Below are 18,169 nucleotides of genomic sequence, written 5' to 3'. Positions count from 1 at the left end.
CACTCCATCAGAGGATGGGCTACCACCTTTGTTATTTTATGTTAATGTTAGGATTGATCATGTCACCATGGCACAAATCCATCTCCGTGCAATAGTCCCTTTGTTCTATTGTACTATTCTACTTGAAGAGATAGTCAACATTCGTTTTGCCTACTATACACATCCTTTTTGCCTAGAGTCTTCAATCAAGCTATATGAATCAATGAAGGAGTACTTACTCAACAATGGATATCTATCATACACTCTAGAGCAACCACTCCCTGAAGCATGAACATATTGTGTCTTATTCAAAAGAAAAGTAAGAAAAATAAGAGAGAGAAAGAAAAATAAAGCAAATGCTCCATCCTAGATGGGAGCACACACATTCACTACATTGAGGGATTCTCAAGTCAAGTGTGATCAGTGGCCTTGGTTGGTTAGCTCTACCTCTAACCCCTAGCCCTTCCCCCCCCCCCCCCCCCCCCCCCCCCCTATTTCACACTCTAAGGGAATATCAATGGCACGACCTCCCGGGCTTGCTCAAATGACTTGTCACCTTGAGCTTAGCATCACACAACTAACTCTACACCAATTGGGTCCTGAAGCATGGGATAATAGTCTAGGTTTATCGTTGCACATACGACTGACAATTTTATTCTAAAGATCCATTAGCATTGGTTGTCTACACACCCTTCACTCCATTCCTACTTCTTCTTTAGTAGCACCACATGAAGACATTATCTACTACCAACAATTTTATCATCCATACCTTCAAGTATCATCTTCTAGAGTACCACCAACAATAATTTTCTCATCTTCCAATGACATTTTCCAGTCCTCCAATAAGACCACTTCATTGATCATCCCCACCATTTAACATCTATGCTACCTTCTAAGAGACTAGCAATCATCTAGGAGGGGGTAATGTTAGACATAATTATAAAGGGCAAAGTCAAATAATAAAAGCAAAAGTCAAAGCATCAAATTTTATTTTTGGAATAAGTATTATCTTTTGGGCTTTGCTTATTTTACCATTTTATGAATTTATTCATGGATATCATTGTTATTTTTGTACTATTTTGTGAGAGCTAAGCTCACTCTCATGTAATATTTCTCATAGAAGGATTCTTCAATCCACAATGAATGTGAGGGTTGCGACAATATACTCTATTCATTTTAGGCTACATAAAGGTAGAAGCATGCATCAAGAGGATGACTGATCATGAGCCCATGGAGTGGTTAAGGCTCCCAAGAAGTGGGGAAACCCTAAACCTAATTCGTAGGGGTTCTAATCCTAAGCTTAATTCACTAGTCGCTCAAACCCTCATAAAAGCCAAAAAAGTGAACACACTATTCCTGTATTTGTAAAGTTTGAGCAACTACTTATCTTGCTTCTATTCTTCCATCTTGTGCAACCATTGTTTTGAGAGCAAGGGGGAGAGAGAGTGAGAGTGTGTGCATGAGTGACAAATTTGGCAAAGTGAAGCTCTACTCTATCTATTTCTTCCCTAGTCTTCTTTCCATCTCGGTAAGAGGTTGAGTTTGAGGTTGTGTGTGAGGAAGAGTTTGAGAGAGTGAGGGAATAAGTGAGACAAAGCATTCTACTAATTCTTCTTTTTCTCCTCCTTCTTCTCTATCTTATTCTCTCAACAATGGGAGTTCTTGATGTGGATGCAAAGGAGTTGAGGTATTTGCTTGTGGACAGTGTATCACTTGGATTGCAGAAACCATATTTGAGCCTTCAAGCTTTTGACTACAATGTGGGGAGGTAAGTTCACGAGTTCACTAAATCTCGAATCTAGTCTTATGTTATTTGTTTTATTAGGGTAGAGAGAAAGGATGCATGGTTGGTTTGAGTCAAAGTGTGAGATGACTAGGTGAGAGATAGTTGATTTGAGTAGTCGAAGCTCTTGAAAGAACAACACTTCCATCTAATATCTTGACTATAGTACATTTAGCACAGAAGAATTAAAGTCGCACACTTACCAATGATGCTTAAAGGACTATTTCTACCTTAACACATATATGGAGAGGCTGATTGCCCCAACTTGGCCATACGTTCCATCACAAGCATATAATTTTTTGTAGGTCCCTCTCCACAAAGCTCTTCACATATATCTCCTTTTGCTATTAGAAATTGTCTAAATGTGTGGTGTGTGTTGAGTCCACTCATATGACACCACCCTTACCAAATTGAGGCACAATTTAACAACTGTCTATTCCACTTTTTTATTAGCCACATCAAATTTGAGCTTCCCTCTTTCTTTTTTGCACAATTCAATCTTTTTAGAAAATCATTTGCAAGCTAAACTCCTACCTTACACGAATAACATGAACTCGAAAAAGGGGAGAACTTGACTACCATTACATGAATAACATAAACTTGAAAAAGGGGAGAATTGAACTACTACCACAAGCTCCATTTAATTTTGCATCGAAGACCTGAAGTACATTTGGAGGATCATTACACTAATTCCAAGGTATACACACTCACCTCTTAGCCTCAACTACACCCAAAGAGGGAGCTTTAAATGACTTTACCTAAAGTTTTAACAAGATTAGCAATCTCCTCATCAAACCAAGGTGGAAGATCGAGAAAGCAAATCCAAAGCGGATTTTCATGCTATAATACGCCATCAAGGAAGAAGCTTGAAGACCAATGTAATGCATAAACCAAATTCCCTTTGAAAACAATAGCAAAATTGATGATCCAATCCCTTTTGGTCTCCGATCCCAACAAAACCTTAAATAATGCGTAATAAAGCTGAGTAACTCTCCATGTCCTCTTTTTAGAAACTTGTTGCCTATTCCCATGTAGATAACTAGTTTTTACAAACTTAATCAACCATAGAGGTGTGCTTGTTTAGTAATCAAGAGAAGATATATGAGCAACATTGAGTTTGTGAAACCTACAAATATATAGGGCTAAGTGAGATGAGATATAATGGAGAAGCCTTGTCCGATTGTAGAAGAAGACCCATTTGTGTGAATCTGTACATAAACAGATCAACCTAAAACATTAACATTTGGTTTTTAGAAGAAGTTTATGACGTTTTCCCATGTGGAAAAAGGGGTTGTTTTCCCTTGTTTCTCACTGAGTGGGCCGTCCTTTGGCCACAACTGCACGTGGCTAGCTATGTGATCCCTCCCTCACAGAAGTTCATGACCTAGCTAGCTATGTGATCCCTCCGTCCCTCCCAGAAGCTCATGATAAAGTCGTAATTCACAATATGGAAATTATAGTGGGAATATGTCTAAACGTTATTGTGCTTCATGTGAATCCACCCATAGGCACCCAAAAGAAAACCAAGGGAGCGGGTGCCGCTTTGGCCTTTTGGGAGGCTGACTAGGAAGATGACATGGCCATTCAGCAGATAATGATTGGAGCAACGACGTGGGGCTTGAGGGACGTGGCCACGGCTAAAGCCAAGCTGACTTCGATAGCCTCTTCCAAGGCGGGCTATGGAGTCTCTTCTGTAAGACGATCGGAGGGAGTTAGCGCTTGACAAGGCCCCTAACCCTAATATCTGCACCTCGGGCATTGGCCTGCACTCGCGCTTGGTACAGCTCTTCGCATTTCGATCGCATCGCTATTTAAGGTAACGCTGTCTTTGCGTTCTCTTTAGCAGCAAGGTTTGATTCTTACGGGAAAGAAAACTCAGCTTCGGAGCAAAAGCTTCAACGTCATTAGAAGAGCTATTGGCCATTGACATGCCAATATGGAAGGTTTCGCCATTGATATAAAGGTTATCCTGTGGCAGGACGTTTTGCATGCCGTAAGAAAATTTGAGATCAAGCCTTGCTGCTTCCAGGATGCCTAGTTTGTCTGAAGATCTCCGGGATGGAGGGGAGGAGAAGATGGCTGAACCTCAGGATAGAGGCGAGAAGCCTCTTCCACTGAATGAAGATCGATATGTCGCAGGTCCATCCGAACCAAGCTCCTTGACAGGTTCTGGAGATTCCTCCAGTGCAAAGTCAACGAAGACCGACTCACAAGGTCAGGCTGCATATCCTAACATCCACGGGCAGCCATTCTCCTTTGGGCAACGTCCATCGAATGTAAGAAAATTCGAAGCCAACGTGGTTGGAATTCTAGATTTGCATTCTCTTGGATCGATGATGAAGCCTTTTAATGCGAAGTATTTCACTGTATATGGTGCAATTTTTATTTTGGACAGGTACCTCCCTTTGGGAACATGTGGTATCCTTGGACTTTGGATCCAGCTGCAATAAGATTAAATCCACAATTCTCAGCTGAACGACCTGACCAGGCCCAAGCAGCTATGCTTTCGTCAATGGTTCCAATCTTGTGTCCAGCTCCATTTCCTGGAAGTTTAATGGCACCAATGTCAGAGGAGCAACGGCTTCACAATGGAGGCATCTTTGCTGTTCCAGTGGTTCCTGTGATTGCTCCCTTTCATCCTGGTGGCCTCATTCCAATTCCACAAAGTGTTCCACAGTATGTCAAGAAATTCTAAACTCCACTTGATCAAAACAAGTAGAATGTATATTTTTGAAATCAAAGGGAGGCCAGTGAACTCTGATATGTGCACGTCTTTCTTTGTGCATTATTCATGCAATTTGCAGGATTTTAGGTTATTCCTGGTACTAACCTGCCCAGCCTTTTGCAGCTATTGCACTTAAGAGTCAGATGGTTAAGAGGGATTCAAAGCTAGCACATGTAATGCACTGTACCTCTGCTATATTGATCATGAAACCTAAGGAGTACTGAATATGTACTGACCGTGTACTACTGCCAACTGATAATCGATTACTTGTGGTCTGAAAACTGCTGCTAGCATAGTACAAGATAATATGACTGATTCTAACGTTAAACATGGGCATTTCTTTGCTGATAGTTTTGTAATTCATACTTCGTACTTTTGTGATGGGACAATTAGTAGTGAAGTGTTGGACAATTGTGAGGTTATTATTTCGTTGGTGGTTCCCGCAGTTGCCACTGAAGCCAAAGGGGACAATGCTAAACACTTACACAATCAGTGCATGCTTGTTGATGGTTCAGCTTCTCATTAGACAGTTGACAACTTGCCTTGTGAGGCCTGCATCTAATTGCACTGCTGAAAGAGATGTGGAAGGAGATTTGGTAGGCATTGCCCTTACAATGGATACAACCAAGTATGGTTGTGGAATCAAGGTGGATTGTCAATCAATCTAGATGTATGATATTGGTTTGGAACTAATGTGGTAGCAGTCGCAAAGGCTCGACAGCCACTGGATAGCCTGGGCTGATGGCTGGAACCTGCTAAAAGGGGTTTAGGAGAGTGGCTGGGCAGCCTCCTATTTATAGATGTGGATCTTCCCAAAATTAGGGTTTTGGCTCATGGGACACAAAAACTGTGGTAATCAGTGAGTTTTGGGGCTCTTTAAAAGAGCTAATGAAGATTTAATGTGTAATGCATCTTTTTTAGCTAAACATGGAGGTTCTCTGACAGTGTAATGCATCTTTTTTAGCTAAACATGGAGGTTCTCTGACAACCATTGTGGCTTGGGGAAGTGGGTTGAGGGAGTGTTATAGAGTGTCATCCTTCGAAAACTGAACGTGAGTTGAGCAAACCACCAATGTCGATGATGAAGGATGTTGCTGGGCTGAGAAAGAGCCGAGGACAGCAAAATGCACTAGTCCAATGTCTTGAAGGAGTCTGTCTAGGTGGTGTATATAGAAGCATGAGCTCTCCAACCAGCTGGATGGTAGACTGATCTGCAGAATACAACAGCTAGGCAGGTAGGCAATAGGCTAGAGTAGTTCATATTGCAGCTGGTAATGAACGCGGAGGCAAAGAGACTGTTTGGCCCAAAAATTAGGTATGGCAGTCATGAAAATGCAGGCTAATAGTTTGGTGGCACCTTGAGGAGATGGGAAATAGTAACAAGTAGGTAGGGTGGTGCTACTAATAGATGGGTGGCAGTAGCGAGGAATTGGGTAGTACCTAGATGATGAGGAGATTGATGATGGAGGAGGATTGGCACTATAGAGTGTGAATGTGAGGTAAAGGGAAAAAGAGATGAAAGTGGGAATGCATATTAAGTTCCCATTTATAGAACATTCAAAGCTTGTTGTTGTACTAAAATAGCGTTAGAATGTTGCTTCAATAAAATTGATGTCTTTTGGGACTGCTTTAAGAGCCAAAAAATTGCAAGGAAAACATGATAATTCGAATGGCAATTTAAGGTAGCATAACACTCACTCTTAAGCCCAAAAGGGTGAAAGGACGGTCCCATTCTTGGCTCAAAAGGTCCCACTTGATAGAGGCCAAGGCATTGGGACAATGGTATCAGTCAGGACTACCTAGGGATCTACCATGATTGTAGAGATGATGGATATTGTCTTTTTGAGTCACTCAAGAGGTTTTACCTCAGTGAAGTCAAGACATCGAACCAAGAGTGTGTGCAATGGACTGTCTAGGGGCTTGCAATGATCATAAAGATTGTGATCACTCCAATGGAACTTAGATTCTTGCTTTTTGCTGTTTTTTTTTTTATTTGACTTGGCTCAGGAGTTTGTACAAAAAGTGAAAACCAAAGTACAATAGCACCATCCAGGGTGTTGATATAGAAGTATGATGAGATAGATGAGGGTAATGTCACAAGGAGTATAACTCAATGTGTACCAATGGCCTTTTTGCCAAGAGGCAAGTCAACAAGACTCTAGGTATTATTCTGCTCAATAGAGCTGATCTCTTCACTCCTGACTTGCACCCTCTACATATCTTATCCTCATCCAAAAGAATACTAACAAAAGTATATGTGTCCTCATCATGAGTGATATGGCACATATATACAAAATGTGCCCTCCTTGTATACCTAGCTTTTGAACGTATACCTTGATCCAAAGGAGGGTTAGTATGACTATCTTCAAGGGTTTGTAACAGCCATATAGGGATTGTTTTGGTTGTATGTAAAGCAATCCTTTCTTGCACAACTGCATCATCCATTGCCCTAGGAGAAATTGGATCAGCCAGAGGCTGATTGGGGCAAGTGGGGCAGGTTCAGCATGCTGTTTAATTGCTAATTTTCTGGTTCATAATCAGCCCTTGAACCAATAGCATATAGAAGAAGACTCTCAAATATATCCAAAGGGTTTGATGCAGTTGGCATCTCAAATTTAGCGTACATATGTGCTAAATTTTTAGAGAATATGACATCTCTACTCACAAAAACCTTATGCGACAACCTATACCATTTGTTTTCCAGGCTATATGCAACAAAAATGCATTTTATTTTCTTGTCATTGAGCTTTCCATGAAGCTCTTTGGGTACATGTGCATATGCAACACATCCAAAAACATGAAAGTAATCCACACTAGGCTTCTTGCCATACCATGCCTCATATGGTGTGATGGTCTTTAATGCTTTTGTAGAAGCATGATTCAAATTTGCACACATAAGGCCTTCAAGCCAAAATCTACAAGGCAGCCCTTTGCTCTTCAATATGCACTTAGTTATGTCAATAAGAGTGCGGTTTTTGAGATGGAGATAGAGAGTGTGCAGCCTACTAGCAGTCCATGATGGAGATAGAGAAGACTATAGCCACATGATTGAGCATGTGCTCCATTCCATTGAGGAGTCATTCTCATTATAGATTGATGTGCAATGCCATTGTCTAATAAATAAGCCTCCAAGGCATTAGGCATGTATTTCCCCCCCTCTATTTGTACGAAGAGTTTGCACTTTCAAACTTATTTTAGTTTCCAATTTTGCAAATACATATTTGAAACACAAAAGTACATCCGATTTGTTCTTTAAGCCATACACCCAAGTATACCTAGAGTAGTCATGAAGAAATGTGATCAAATCCAAAGTTGGTGAAGTATAAACTATCTAACACATTTGAAGAGTTGTGAGACTGGATAAACTCATGTACCCGTACCTAGCATTCCATAACTCCACATTTTTCATTGCAAGAGTGAGTATAGCAATTGAAAATGCATCGTTTGATCTCTTCACATAATCATTCAAAAGAAAGAGAAAAACCAACCCTTCGTCTTCAAAAGGGTGGTAATGTCAAGAGGGCATGTCTTAATCACGGGATGTCAAAGGCAGAGGTTGCTATAGGTTATGCCGCACATGTACTTGGTAGTATCTGGTGCCAATTGTTGGCCTAGGTCATTCATTTGGCCATAAGTGTTAGTTGGTGACACTAGAGAAATGGCGTTTAATGGTACCTAACTCCAATCTGGTGGTCAAAGATGACGCAGAGACACTCGGGAATGGAAGTTACCTAGCCAATTTAATTATTGGCCAGTTAGATTATTTTTCAGGGCACCAAAATAATTATTAGATTAATTTTCGGTATTTAAAGATTGAAAATTAATATTTAATTATGAAAAATGCTGAAAAAACCATTTGAGAAGGTTGCTACTTGTCAAAAATGCCCATACAAGACTGAAAAATATCTTTAGAGGCTGGAGAGAAGCATTTTTATAAATTCAGCCTGCAAGAGAGAGAGGAGAGGTTGTTGGTTTGATTTGCATCCAATGGAGGACCTTTCTGAGGCAGCTAGGGGCAAATGAAGACCAATCAACAGCAGGAGATAGCATCTACAGGCTGTTGAGACAGGGCAGCAGCAGTAAATGACTGATTTTCTTCAGTTCTTTGCATCTAGATGCTGTTGTGGCAGGGCAACAGCTGCACTTGACTGATTTATAGTCATTCTTCGCGACAAAACTCTGAATTTTCTCTCTCTATAGCTTTTCCTCTCATCTCCTAGCCATTTCACAGCCTTGCTACGAAGATCTCAGCATTTGGACCCTTGGAGGTTGAGAAATTTCAAATTTCTCTGTTGTAAACTCTAATCTGCAGCAGAAATTAGGGTTTGGTAGTAGCCTTGGGAAGCGTGCAAGAAATTGGAAGCTCCAAGACTTGGATTCAAGAGGGCTGAAGCTGTTTTTAGCCTATTCAAGTGGAGGGACCAACAAATAATTGAATTTGGGGCATTTTTCATCTCCATCAAAGCGGGTGAAGGCCAATTGATTGCTCGAATCAAGGGGCAAATCAGATTAAAGACTTGCTGGTGATTCATCACAGCAAGGGGAGTTGGAATATTGAAAGGGATTGGGAGAATCCCACTGTAAATCAACTTCTTCTTCAATAAAGCTAAAGAAATACCGAAAGGGGCGCCAATTTTGGGGCCAATCGGGTGTGCATTGTCCAAGATCAGTAGGTAAATTTGTATTTTCAGATTCACATTAATTGTTTGCTAATGTAATTAAGTTGTAATCAGGAATTTACCACCCATCCACGGAAGGAAGGCTGGTTTCATGGTTCCAGTGTCGGGATACCATTCAATCCCTTGATTTGGTGGGCCCGAGGCACCTGATTGCAAGCCAAAGCTTTGTGCTAGTGCTGATTTTTTCTCTCTGTTGAGAAATTACAGCAATATGTCTTCATACAGTGAGATGGATTCAAGCAATGATGATGCCTCTTAGTATGAACGTTCACATAGAAATGAAGGAAATGCAATGCCTAACCTTGGACAAGGCTCAGACCATGGACAACAAGTTGAAAATGTTGCTGTTGGGCAAGATGTACGGCCTTCAGGGCATAAGGAGGCTGATTACCAGCAAAGTGAAGAGGAATTTGATGACCAATTCAAGAATCGGATGAGGAGAGCAGCAAATCTCTTTGCTGAATTGGCAAAGGATCCTCGATTTACCCGATTTTTGAATGCTCCAAAGAAGAACAACAAAGGCAAGAAGAAGAAGATGTCTTCTACACCTTCGGGATAGCAAGATGCACTGAAGATAATGCCAAACCCTTCATTTGAAGCTCCCAAAGATGTTAATGAAATAAAACAATTGGTACTTACGGGGCAATGAATGCAAGTGCAAGGCCATCACAAAAGTGCCAATCCAATGAATTTTGGATATCCAGGCATGCATGCTATGATGGGGCAGCCATGATATTTTGGTGGAAGCACCATTTTTCATGCTATGGTTGGACAAGGACCGCATACAGGAATGTATGGCACAAATCCCTATGGTATGCAGCAACCAATGCATGGAGTGCAAGGCCCAATGTATTCGGGTATGGCTGGAAATATGCAAAACCCTATGTATGGCAGCATTGGCTTAATGCCTGGGGCACAAAGTAGCATGTTTGGTATTGCATTTGTACCCCCGAATGCTTATGGGGCTGAAGGAATGAATTTTGGTCATGCAAATGCTCCGTTTGGTGTTGGTTTTGATGTAAATTCAACAAAGGCACCCTTTTTGCAGCAGCCAGTGTATGACAACTTGATACCCAAAGGGGCAGCAAAAGACTATGATGAGGGTGGAAAATGAGCGAAGTTTAAGTCCTTCAGCGGTGTACAAGATAGGCCGAAAGCTTTGACTTTCATTCAACAGTTTGATGCAGCTTATTCAGGGGGGAACTTCACGGAGTCCTCAAAGATTCGAAAGGTAGCCACTTTCTTGAAAGGGAATGCATTATAGTGGTGGTCCACTCTTTTGATGCAAGGTAGAGCACTGTCAACCTGGGTACAATTCAAGCAAATATTTGCATCGAATTGGTTGACAAGTACCTTTGAGGCGGACATCATGACAGTTTGGAATAAGCTGGATGCTAAGGAATGTAAGAATTTGGAGCAATATAATAAAAAGTTTTGGGATGCATTGCTGCCTATTACTTCTTATTGCCTCGTATCCCTTCATGAGCAAGTGGAAAAATATGTTTGTGGACTGCCCAAAGGAATGAGGGATTTTTGTATTAAATCCACAATGTCTAGCATGTCTCAACTTATAGAGACTGCTGCTACAGCCAATGCTTTGCTGCATGGAAAGGATTCAGGCTTCCTAGAGAGTGGGGAGAAGCCAAATAAAAAGTTGTTTTAAGGTTGAGAAAAGGGGCAGATCTGAAAATCAGCCTGAAAAGAGGTTCATTGGCCCAACGTAGGGAATTGATGGTTGCAAATAAATGTTTTATTTGTGAATAGGAGGGTCATATTGCAAGGGACTGTCCCAATAGGCAGCAAGCTTGAAAATCAGAAAATCAGGGAGATTCTAAAGGAAAGAAGTCCAAAACATCAGTGGGATTGGTGCTCGATGTTGTTAGTGATCAGCCTAATGATGACGTTATTGAGTTGTGCAAAGCATGGGGCAAAATTAGGGATCAACATACATTGATTTTCTTTGATAATGGTGCACGAGCCAACTTCATCTTTGTGGACATGGCCGCCCGTCTAGGCATCAGAGAGGATGAGATGGGACCCATGGGGGAAGTTGGAATGGCATGTAAAGGCCATGTAGAGCCTGTCACACTGCTCATTGGAAAGCTTCGATTGCATATACAAGGATATGTGGACAACGAAGAGTTCTTCATTGCTCCACTTGAGGGTTGTGATGTATTGCTTGGTATGCCATGGTGTCACCATATGCATGCAATGATTGATTCTTGTGCAAAAAAGATCACTATTCATCATATGGGAAAGGTACTCACACTTGATGTAAAGTTAAAAGGTGAATCTGTCCCTGTTGTGTCTGCAGTTGCCATTTCTAAAATAATAAAAAATCATCTTTCAGCATACTTAGTTTTTTCTAAGGATAAAGATGATAGTGAGAATGTTGGGAACATGTCTAAGTTAGAGAAGGATCGCATGTCATTTCTGAAAATGTATGCTGATTGCTTTTCTCAGTCACTTCGAGGGTAGCTACTGTCAGAGTGTAGCGGTGCGGAAGCGTAGGACTGAGAGAGAGAGAATGCAGAGAGAGAAGAGAGAGAAAGAGACAGTGGACGATGAAGATCTGCTATATAAAGAATGCTGAATACAAAGATATGCAGATATATACACGGGCGCAGTGCGCTGGACTGCGTGTCTCCACCTCGACGATGCAACCTGCTGTCCACCTCGAAGTCCGCTGCAGTCTGCACTGTCTGCTGTCTGAAATCTGCGAACAGAGACGGATTTGCGCGTCACCGGTCTGTAATTTGCGAGCAGAGAAGTGTACCGGACTGCTGAGAATGCCAGGTATAAATAGCTGAGAAACGGGGCAAAAGAGGGCGCCAAAAATGGCCAGGCGGCTGCATTAAATGCAGCCGACTGGCTGCTGCAGGTCGGACTGCCACGTGGCAGTCCGACTGTGCAGTCCGACTGCACCAGCCTGCTGCCCCTGATCAGGCTATGACCTGATCTCTAACACCCCCTCTCAGAGCTTGGGCAGGGCAGAAGCCTGAGGGATCTGGAATGTCTCCGAAGTAGAGCCTGAGGAAGCGCCTTCGTAAACAAATCCGCAAGATTGTCCTCCGTCTTGCAGTACTCCATAGTGATGGTCTCATCCAGAAGCTTTTCGCGGATGAAGTGGTATTGGATCTCGATGTGCTTCGTCCGGGCATGAAAAACAGGGTTCCTTGCCAAGGCAATGCAACTCTCATTGTCACATCGCAGCAATGTAGGACGAGTCTGGGGGCACCCAAGCTCCTCCAATAATCTCTGAAGCCACACAACCTCGCATGTGGTGGAAGACGCGGCCCGATACTCCGCCTCAGTAGACGAAAGGGCTACCGTGGGCTGCTTCTTGCTACTCCATGAAATAACACCTCCACCCAAAGTAAAACAGTAACCTGTAGTAGACCGCCTGTGGTCCACGTCACCGGCCCAATCCGAGTCGCTCCAACCTGCAAGTACAAGATCTGACCCATCTGTCTCTGCGGGGTAATGAATCCCTAAATCAGACGTCCCCCTCAAATACCGAAGTATCCTCTGAGCAGCCTGCCAATGCACCGTCTTAGGTTCACTCATGAACCCTGCCAAGAGCCCAACAGCAAAACATAGATCAACCCTCGTGTTGAGAAGCCAAATCAAGGACCCAATCAACTGTTGATAGCGGGACGCATCCGCCAAAGGAAAAGCTGAATGGGAAGTGGCCTTCCAGTTCGGATCCATAGGAGTAGAGAGGGCCCGACAATCCTCCATCTCAAAAGACACCAAGAGCTCCTGTACATATCTCTGTTGAGAGATAAAGATCCCCCTCTGAGACTGATAAATCTCATGGCCCAAAAAGAAATGGAGTAGACCCAAGTCCGTTATCTCGAACGTCCGATGTAAAGCTGACTTCGTCTCCTGGACCTGCTGTGCAGCATCACCTGTGACAATCAAATCATTAACATATAATACAAACAGCACATAACCATCCTCGGAAGTGTGAACATACAGCTGCGGATCGGCCTTGGACCGCCGATATCCCAACTGAGATTGGAGGAACGAATCAATCTTCTCGTTCCATGCACGCGGAGCCTGCTTGAGGCCATACAAGGCCTTCTTCAACCTGTAGACTTTCCCATCTGAAGATCCAAAGCCTGGAGGCTGCTCAACATAGATCTCCTCCTTCAAATCACCATTGAGGAAGGCTGACTTCACATCCAACTGATAAACAAGCCATCTCCTATGGCCAGCCAAAGCAAGAACAGCTCTAATGGTCGCCATACGAGCTGTGGGGGCAAAAGTATCATGACAGTCAATACCTGGGCGCTGTGCAAAACCTTTAGCAACAAGGCGAGCCTTGTGCTTATCCAAAGAACTGTCGCTTAGGTATTTGGTCTTGAAGACCCACTTGACTCCAATCACCTTCTTCTTCGGGGGGCGAGGCACGAGTGACCAAGTGCCATTCCTCTCAATAGCCTCCAACTCGGCTTCCATAGCTTTCTTCCATGGTGCGGACTGTAAAGCCTCCTTCACGGAGGTGGGCTCTCGATCCTGTATAACACGGGTCATCAAACAATAGTTGGAGCAAACAAGCTCCGTAGAATATGCCTGGTGCCTCCATGACCGCCGCGGACCATCTTGCGGTCCCCACTCCTCAGGAACCCCCTCGATCCCTGAGTCACGGAGTGTGTCACGGGCCCAGCGAGGAGGAGGCCGAACCTCCCCTCGTCTTTCTCCATCAGCAGAAGAATCTGGAATATCCACCGGTGGTAACTCCTCAGAGGTATCCGGTGGAACAGTAGACTCTGTGTCAGAAACAGAATCATAATCAAAAGGCACGGGCTCCAGTGGAACTGTAGAAGGAGCCCAACTCTCCCCTGGATCTCCAAGAACGGGATGTTCCTCACCCGTTGAAGTAGCCGGAACCTCCACAAACCGCACATCATGGCTAGTGTACACATCCCGCTTGACGGGATCATACAGTCGGTGAGCCTTGGGGATGTGAACATAGGCATCACACCCAAAGACCCGAAAGTAAGAAACATCTGGCTTCGTCCCAAAATAAGCCTCAAATGGGGTCATCCCTTCCACGGCCGAAGTAGGGGATCGATTAAGGGTGTGGACTGCAGTAGCCACAGCCTCGGCCCACAGAACTGAGGGGTCCGTCGGTGCTCCATCATGGTGCGCGCCATCTCGATCACACTGCGGTTCTTCCGTTCAAGAATACAATTTTCTTGAGGAGTGTTGGTATTGGCAAACTCCTGGTGAATTCCTTTATCTGCACAAAACCGAGCAAACTCATTAGACACAAATTCACCTCCCTTGTCGGATCGCAAGGTCTTCAACTTCCGGCCCGATCGGTTCTCCTCAAAGAGAAGCCAATCCTTGAAGTGCGAGAAAGCTTCTGACTTTAGTGCCAAAAAGTAGGTCCATGTCATCCTGCTGTAGTCATTCACGATCAGCATGAAGTACGAGCTCCCATGCAGGGACTCATTCCTCATAGGGCCACATAGATCCGTAGATACTAGCTCCATCGGTGAAGTAGACCGTTGCGAAGCTGTGTGGGGAATGGCATCCCTATGCTGTTTCCCCGGTATGCAGGAGACACATGGTTGCTGGCTCACCACTATATCCGGCAACCCTCGAACAAGCTGTCCATGTGACGCCCTCCGAAGATAGTCATAGTTCAGGTGACCAAACCGAGCATGCCATAACTCTGACTGTGACTGAGAGGTAAGAAGAAGAGTAGAGAGGGCGGTGGAAGACTTCAGTTTATAAATGCCGTTCTTCTCATATCCGGATGAGAGAACCTTCCTCGATCCACGATCAAGGACTCGCACCGTAGTACTGTCAAACTCCACCAGAAGACCAAGGGAGCAAATCTTATGAACTGAAAGGAGATGGTACCCTAATCCTGGTACATGCAAAACCTCTGAGGTATAGGTACCACCTCGTCCATCCGGAATAAGCTGCATCTTACCCCGACTTGCAACAGAAACTGAAGAGTTGTCTCCAATGAGAATCTGCCCACGCGAGGGTCGCAACTGGGCAATACCATCTGATGAAGGAGTCATGTGCCGTGAGGCACCACTATCAACAATCCACTCTCGAGCCTGGGGAGCCGTCATCGCAGCATCAGAAGCATTCGGTGAAGCGTCCTCAATGACAGCTAGATGAAGAAATGCATTTGATGAGGGTGCAGCCACCGCTCTAGAATCCTTGGTGTCCTTCTTCTTGGTGTCCTTCGTGTCTTTGTCAGGGCAATCCTTCTTCCAATGGCCAGTCTTTCCACAAATATGGCATGTGGAGTCTTTGTCCTTGTCCTTCTCCTTGTCCTTCTTGGACTTGTTATCCCCCTTCTTCTTCTTTTGGTCCTTCCCCTTCTTCTGAGAGGCTTGACCTGTCAGCGCCTCCGACTTGGAAGCATTCTGTCCCTTTAACTGTTCCTCTTGGTCCAAGACCATAGGAACCAACTCTTCCCACCGAAGAGTAGACTCTCGCCCCGAAGCAATAAGGGCAGAGTAAAATGTACCGAATCGTGGCGGCAACTAGGACAATAGTGTGATCGCCATGTCTTCGGAGGAAATCGGCTTCCCCGCATTCTGAACCTGCATCTGTAGCTGCCTTAGCTTGTTAATGTGCTCCCGTAGCGAAGAAGACTTATTTACGGACAAGGTCCGCATCTGAACCTCCAAAGAAACCCGCTTCATAAGGGTCATCCGATTGTACATCTGATCAAGCTCCAGCCATATCTCCCGAGCCACCATCAAGTGCTCGATGTGAGCGATCACGGCAGTGCATGATAGAAAGAGAAAGGATCGAATCCTGGCATTCAGTTTGTCCCAATGAAACTGGGCCTTGGCCAACTCCGCACGAGCATCGGAAGAGAGTTTGGACTCATCTCTTACCGAGGGTCGGTCAATCTCCTCCTGTACCAACTCCGCCAAATCATAGGACTCAAGAATGGCCAACATCATGACGCGCCAAATGCGGTAGTTATCGCCGTCGAGCTTCTGATCTGTAGGAAGAGCCGGTAAGACAGGCACCTTCCGGTCCATAATCGCCTGGAACTCCAAGTCAATCTCTGTAGACATCTTCACCTGCAATGCCTTCACAAACGCAAAAGCAGCCCCCTCTGACTGGGAAAACTCAGCCTGCTAAGGCTCTTCCGCGTCCTGAAGCTTCTTCACCCGCCAGAGGCGATGAAAAAGCAAAACCTGCACTTGTAGGCTGAAAACTCAAACTTCCTCCGCATCAAACAGCAGTAAACAGCAGCAAATCCACCACTTGTACTCCTTTCCTGTGCGCCCACACTCGTTTCAGCCTTGTTCCAAGGCGCAGCCCTCCTGTCTGCCCTTAAACGCAAAAAACGCAAATTATTGTCGCGATGGAAACTCCTCTTCAGGTTGATTCTGCGCTCAGTCAGCCCTCAAACACTGCTCTGATACCATGTCAGAGTGCAGCGGTGCGGAAGCGTAGGACTGAGAGAGAGAGAACGCAGAGAGAGAAGAGAGAGAAAGAGACAGTGGACGATGAAGATCTGCTGTATAAAGAATGCTGAATACAAAGATATGCAGATATATACACGGGCGCAGTGCGCTGGACTGCGTGTCTCCACCTCGACGATGCAACCTGCTGTCCACCTCGAAGTCCGCTGCAGTCTGCACTGTCTGCTGTCTGAAATCTGCGAACAGAGACGGAATCTGCGCGTGTCACCGGTCTGTAATCTGCGAGCAGAGAAGTGTACCAGACTGCTGAGAATTCCAGGTATAAATAGCCGAGAAACGGGGCAGAAGAGGGCGCCAAAAATGGCCAGGCGGCTGCATTAAATGCAGCCGACTGGCTGCTGCAGGTCGGACTGCCACGTGGCAGTCCAACTGTGCAGTCCGACTGCCAGTCCGACTGCACCAGCCTGCTGCCCCTGATCAGGCTATGACCTGATCTCTAACAGCTACTACTTGAAAGGCCAGAAGATCATGGCATAGATCTTATTCCTTGATGTAGCCCATCTAATAAGCCACCCTACAGAGTTAGTGTAGCCCAACGGGGGGAGATTATGACTTAGGTAAATGAGCTGTCAAAAAAAGGGTTGATTCAGCCCATCTCATCTTTTTTTTTAAAAATTCTCCAGTGCTTCTGGTGCAGAAAAAGGATGGTTCATGGCGTATGTGCATTGATTATCGTGCTCTGAACAAGATCACAATAAATAATTGCTTTTCGATTTCTCGGATCGATGATGTTATGGATAGACTGCAAGGGGCAGCCATATTTAGCCGTATAGATTTGAAAAGTGGGTATCATCAGATACGCATTAGACCTGAAGATGTACCTAAGACAGCTTTTAGGGCATCTTTTGGATTGTATGAGTTTCTTGGGATCGATGATGTTATGGATAGACTGCAAGGGACAGCCATATTTAGCCGTATAGATTTGAAAAGTGGGTATCATCAGATACGCATTAGACCTGAAGATGTACCTAAGACAGCTTTTAGGGCATCTTTTGGATTGTATGAGTTTCTTGTTATGCCTTTTGGACTTATGAATGCTCCTGCCACTTTTAATCGGATGATGGATCGTATCTTCAGGCCACATAGAGGATTTGTGAGCACTTTCTTTGATGACACGATTGTCTATTCAAAGAACGAGGCAGAGCATAGAAAACACTTGGATGCTGTGTTCAATGAGCTGCATGACCATAGACTCGTTATCAATGACAAGAAAAGTAAATTCTTCTTGCATGAAATCCACTTTTTGGGGCATATTGTATCGGCTGATGGTATTCGCATGGACCCTGCAAAGGTTAAAGCAATACGATCATGGTCACCTTTGAGGAACGTGCATGAGATCCGTAGCTTCTTGGGTTTATGTTCTTACTATAGGAAGTATGCACGTGGGTTTGCTGAAATTGCATCTCCATTGCATGCCTTGCAGAAGAAGGATGTGCCATTTAGATGGATAGCAGTGGAAATTTCAGCATTTGAACAGTTGAAGGAAAAGATGACTTTAGATCCTGTACTTGTGTTACCTAATCTA

General features: G+C 44.2%; 1 protein-coding gene across 2 annotated transcripts in view; it reads left to right on the top strand.

Moving 5' to 3' along the window:
• Window positions 1-3,307: 3,307 nt before the first annotated feature.
• Window positions 3,308-18,169, top strand: part of LOC148030185 (uncharacterized) — a 32,218-nt gene continuing 17,356 nt past the window's right edge. Inside the window, exons 1-3 of one of the 2 annotated variants that reach the window (XM_087686459.1) lie at window positions 3,308-3,578; window positions 3,792-4,038; window positions 4,158-4,438. In XM_087686459.1, the coding sequence (XP_087542585.1) occupies window positions 3,793-4,038; window positions 4,158-4,438 (527 nt within the window). In that variant the 5' untranslated portion in view covers window positions 3,308-3,578; window position 3,792. Of the gene's footprint in view, window positions 3,579-3,740; window positions 4,039-4,157; window positions 4,439-18,169 lie in introns of both variants that reach the window. The other variant, XM_087686458.1, reaches the window with a different exon arrangement.

Source organism: Lygodium microphyllum, chromosome 10, assembly GCF_053477565.2.
Source record: "Lygodium microphyllum isolate KBCC chromosome 10, Lygodium_microphyllum_v1.1.10, whole genome shotgun sequence".
Classification (NCBI taxonomy): Eukaryota; Viridiplantae; Streptophyta; class Polypodiopsida; order Schizaeales; family Lygodiaceae; genus Lygodium; species Lygodium microphyllum.
The sequence above is the reverse complement of the archived record's forward strand: the minus strand, read 5'-3'. Positions and strand labels throughout refer to the sequence as shown.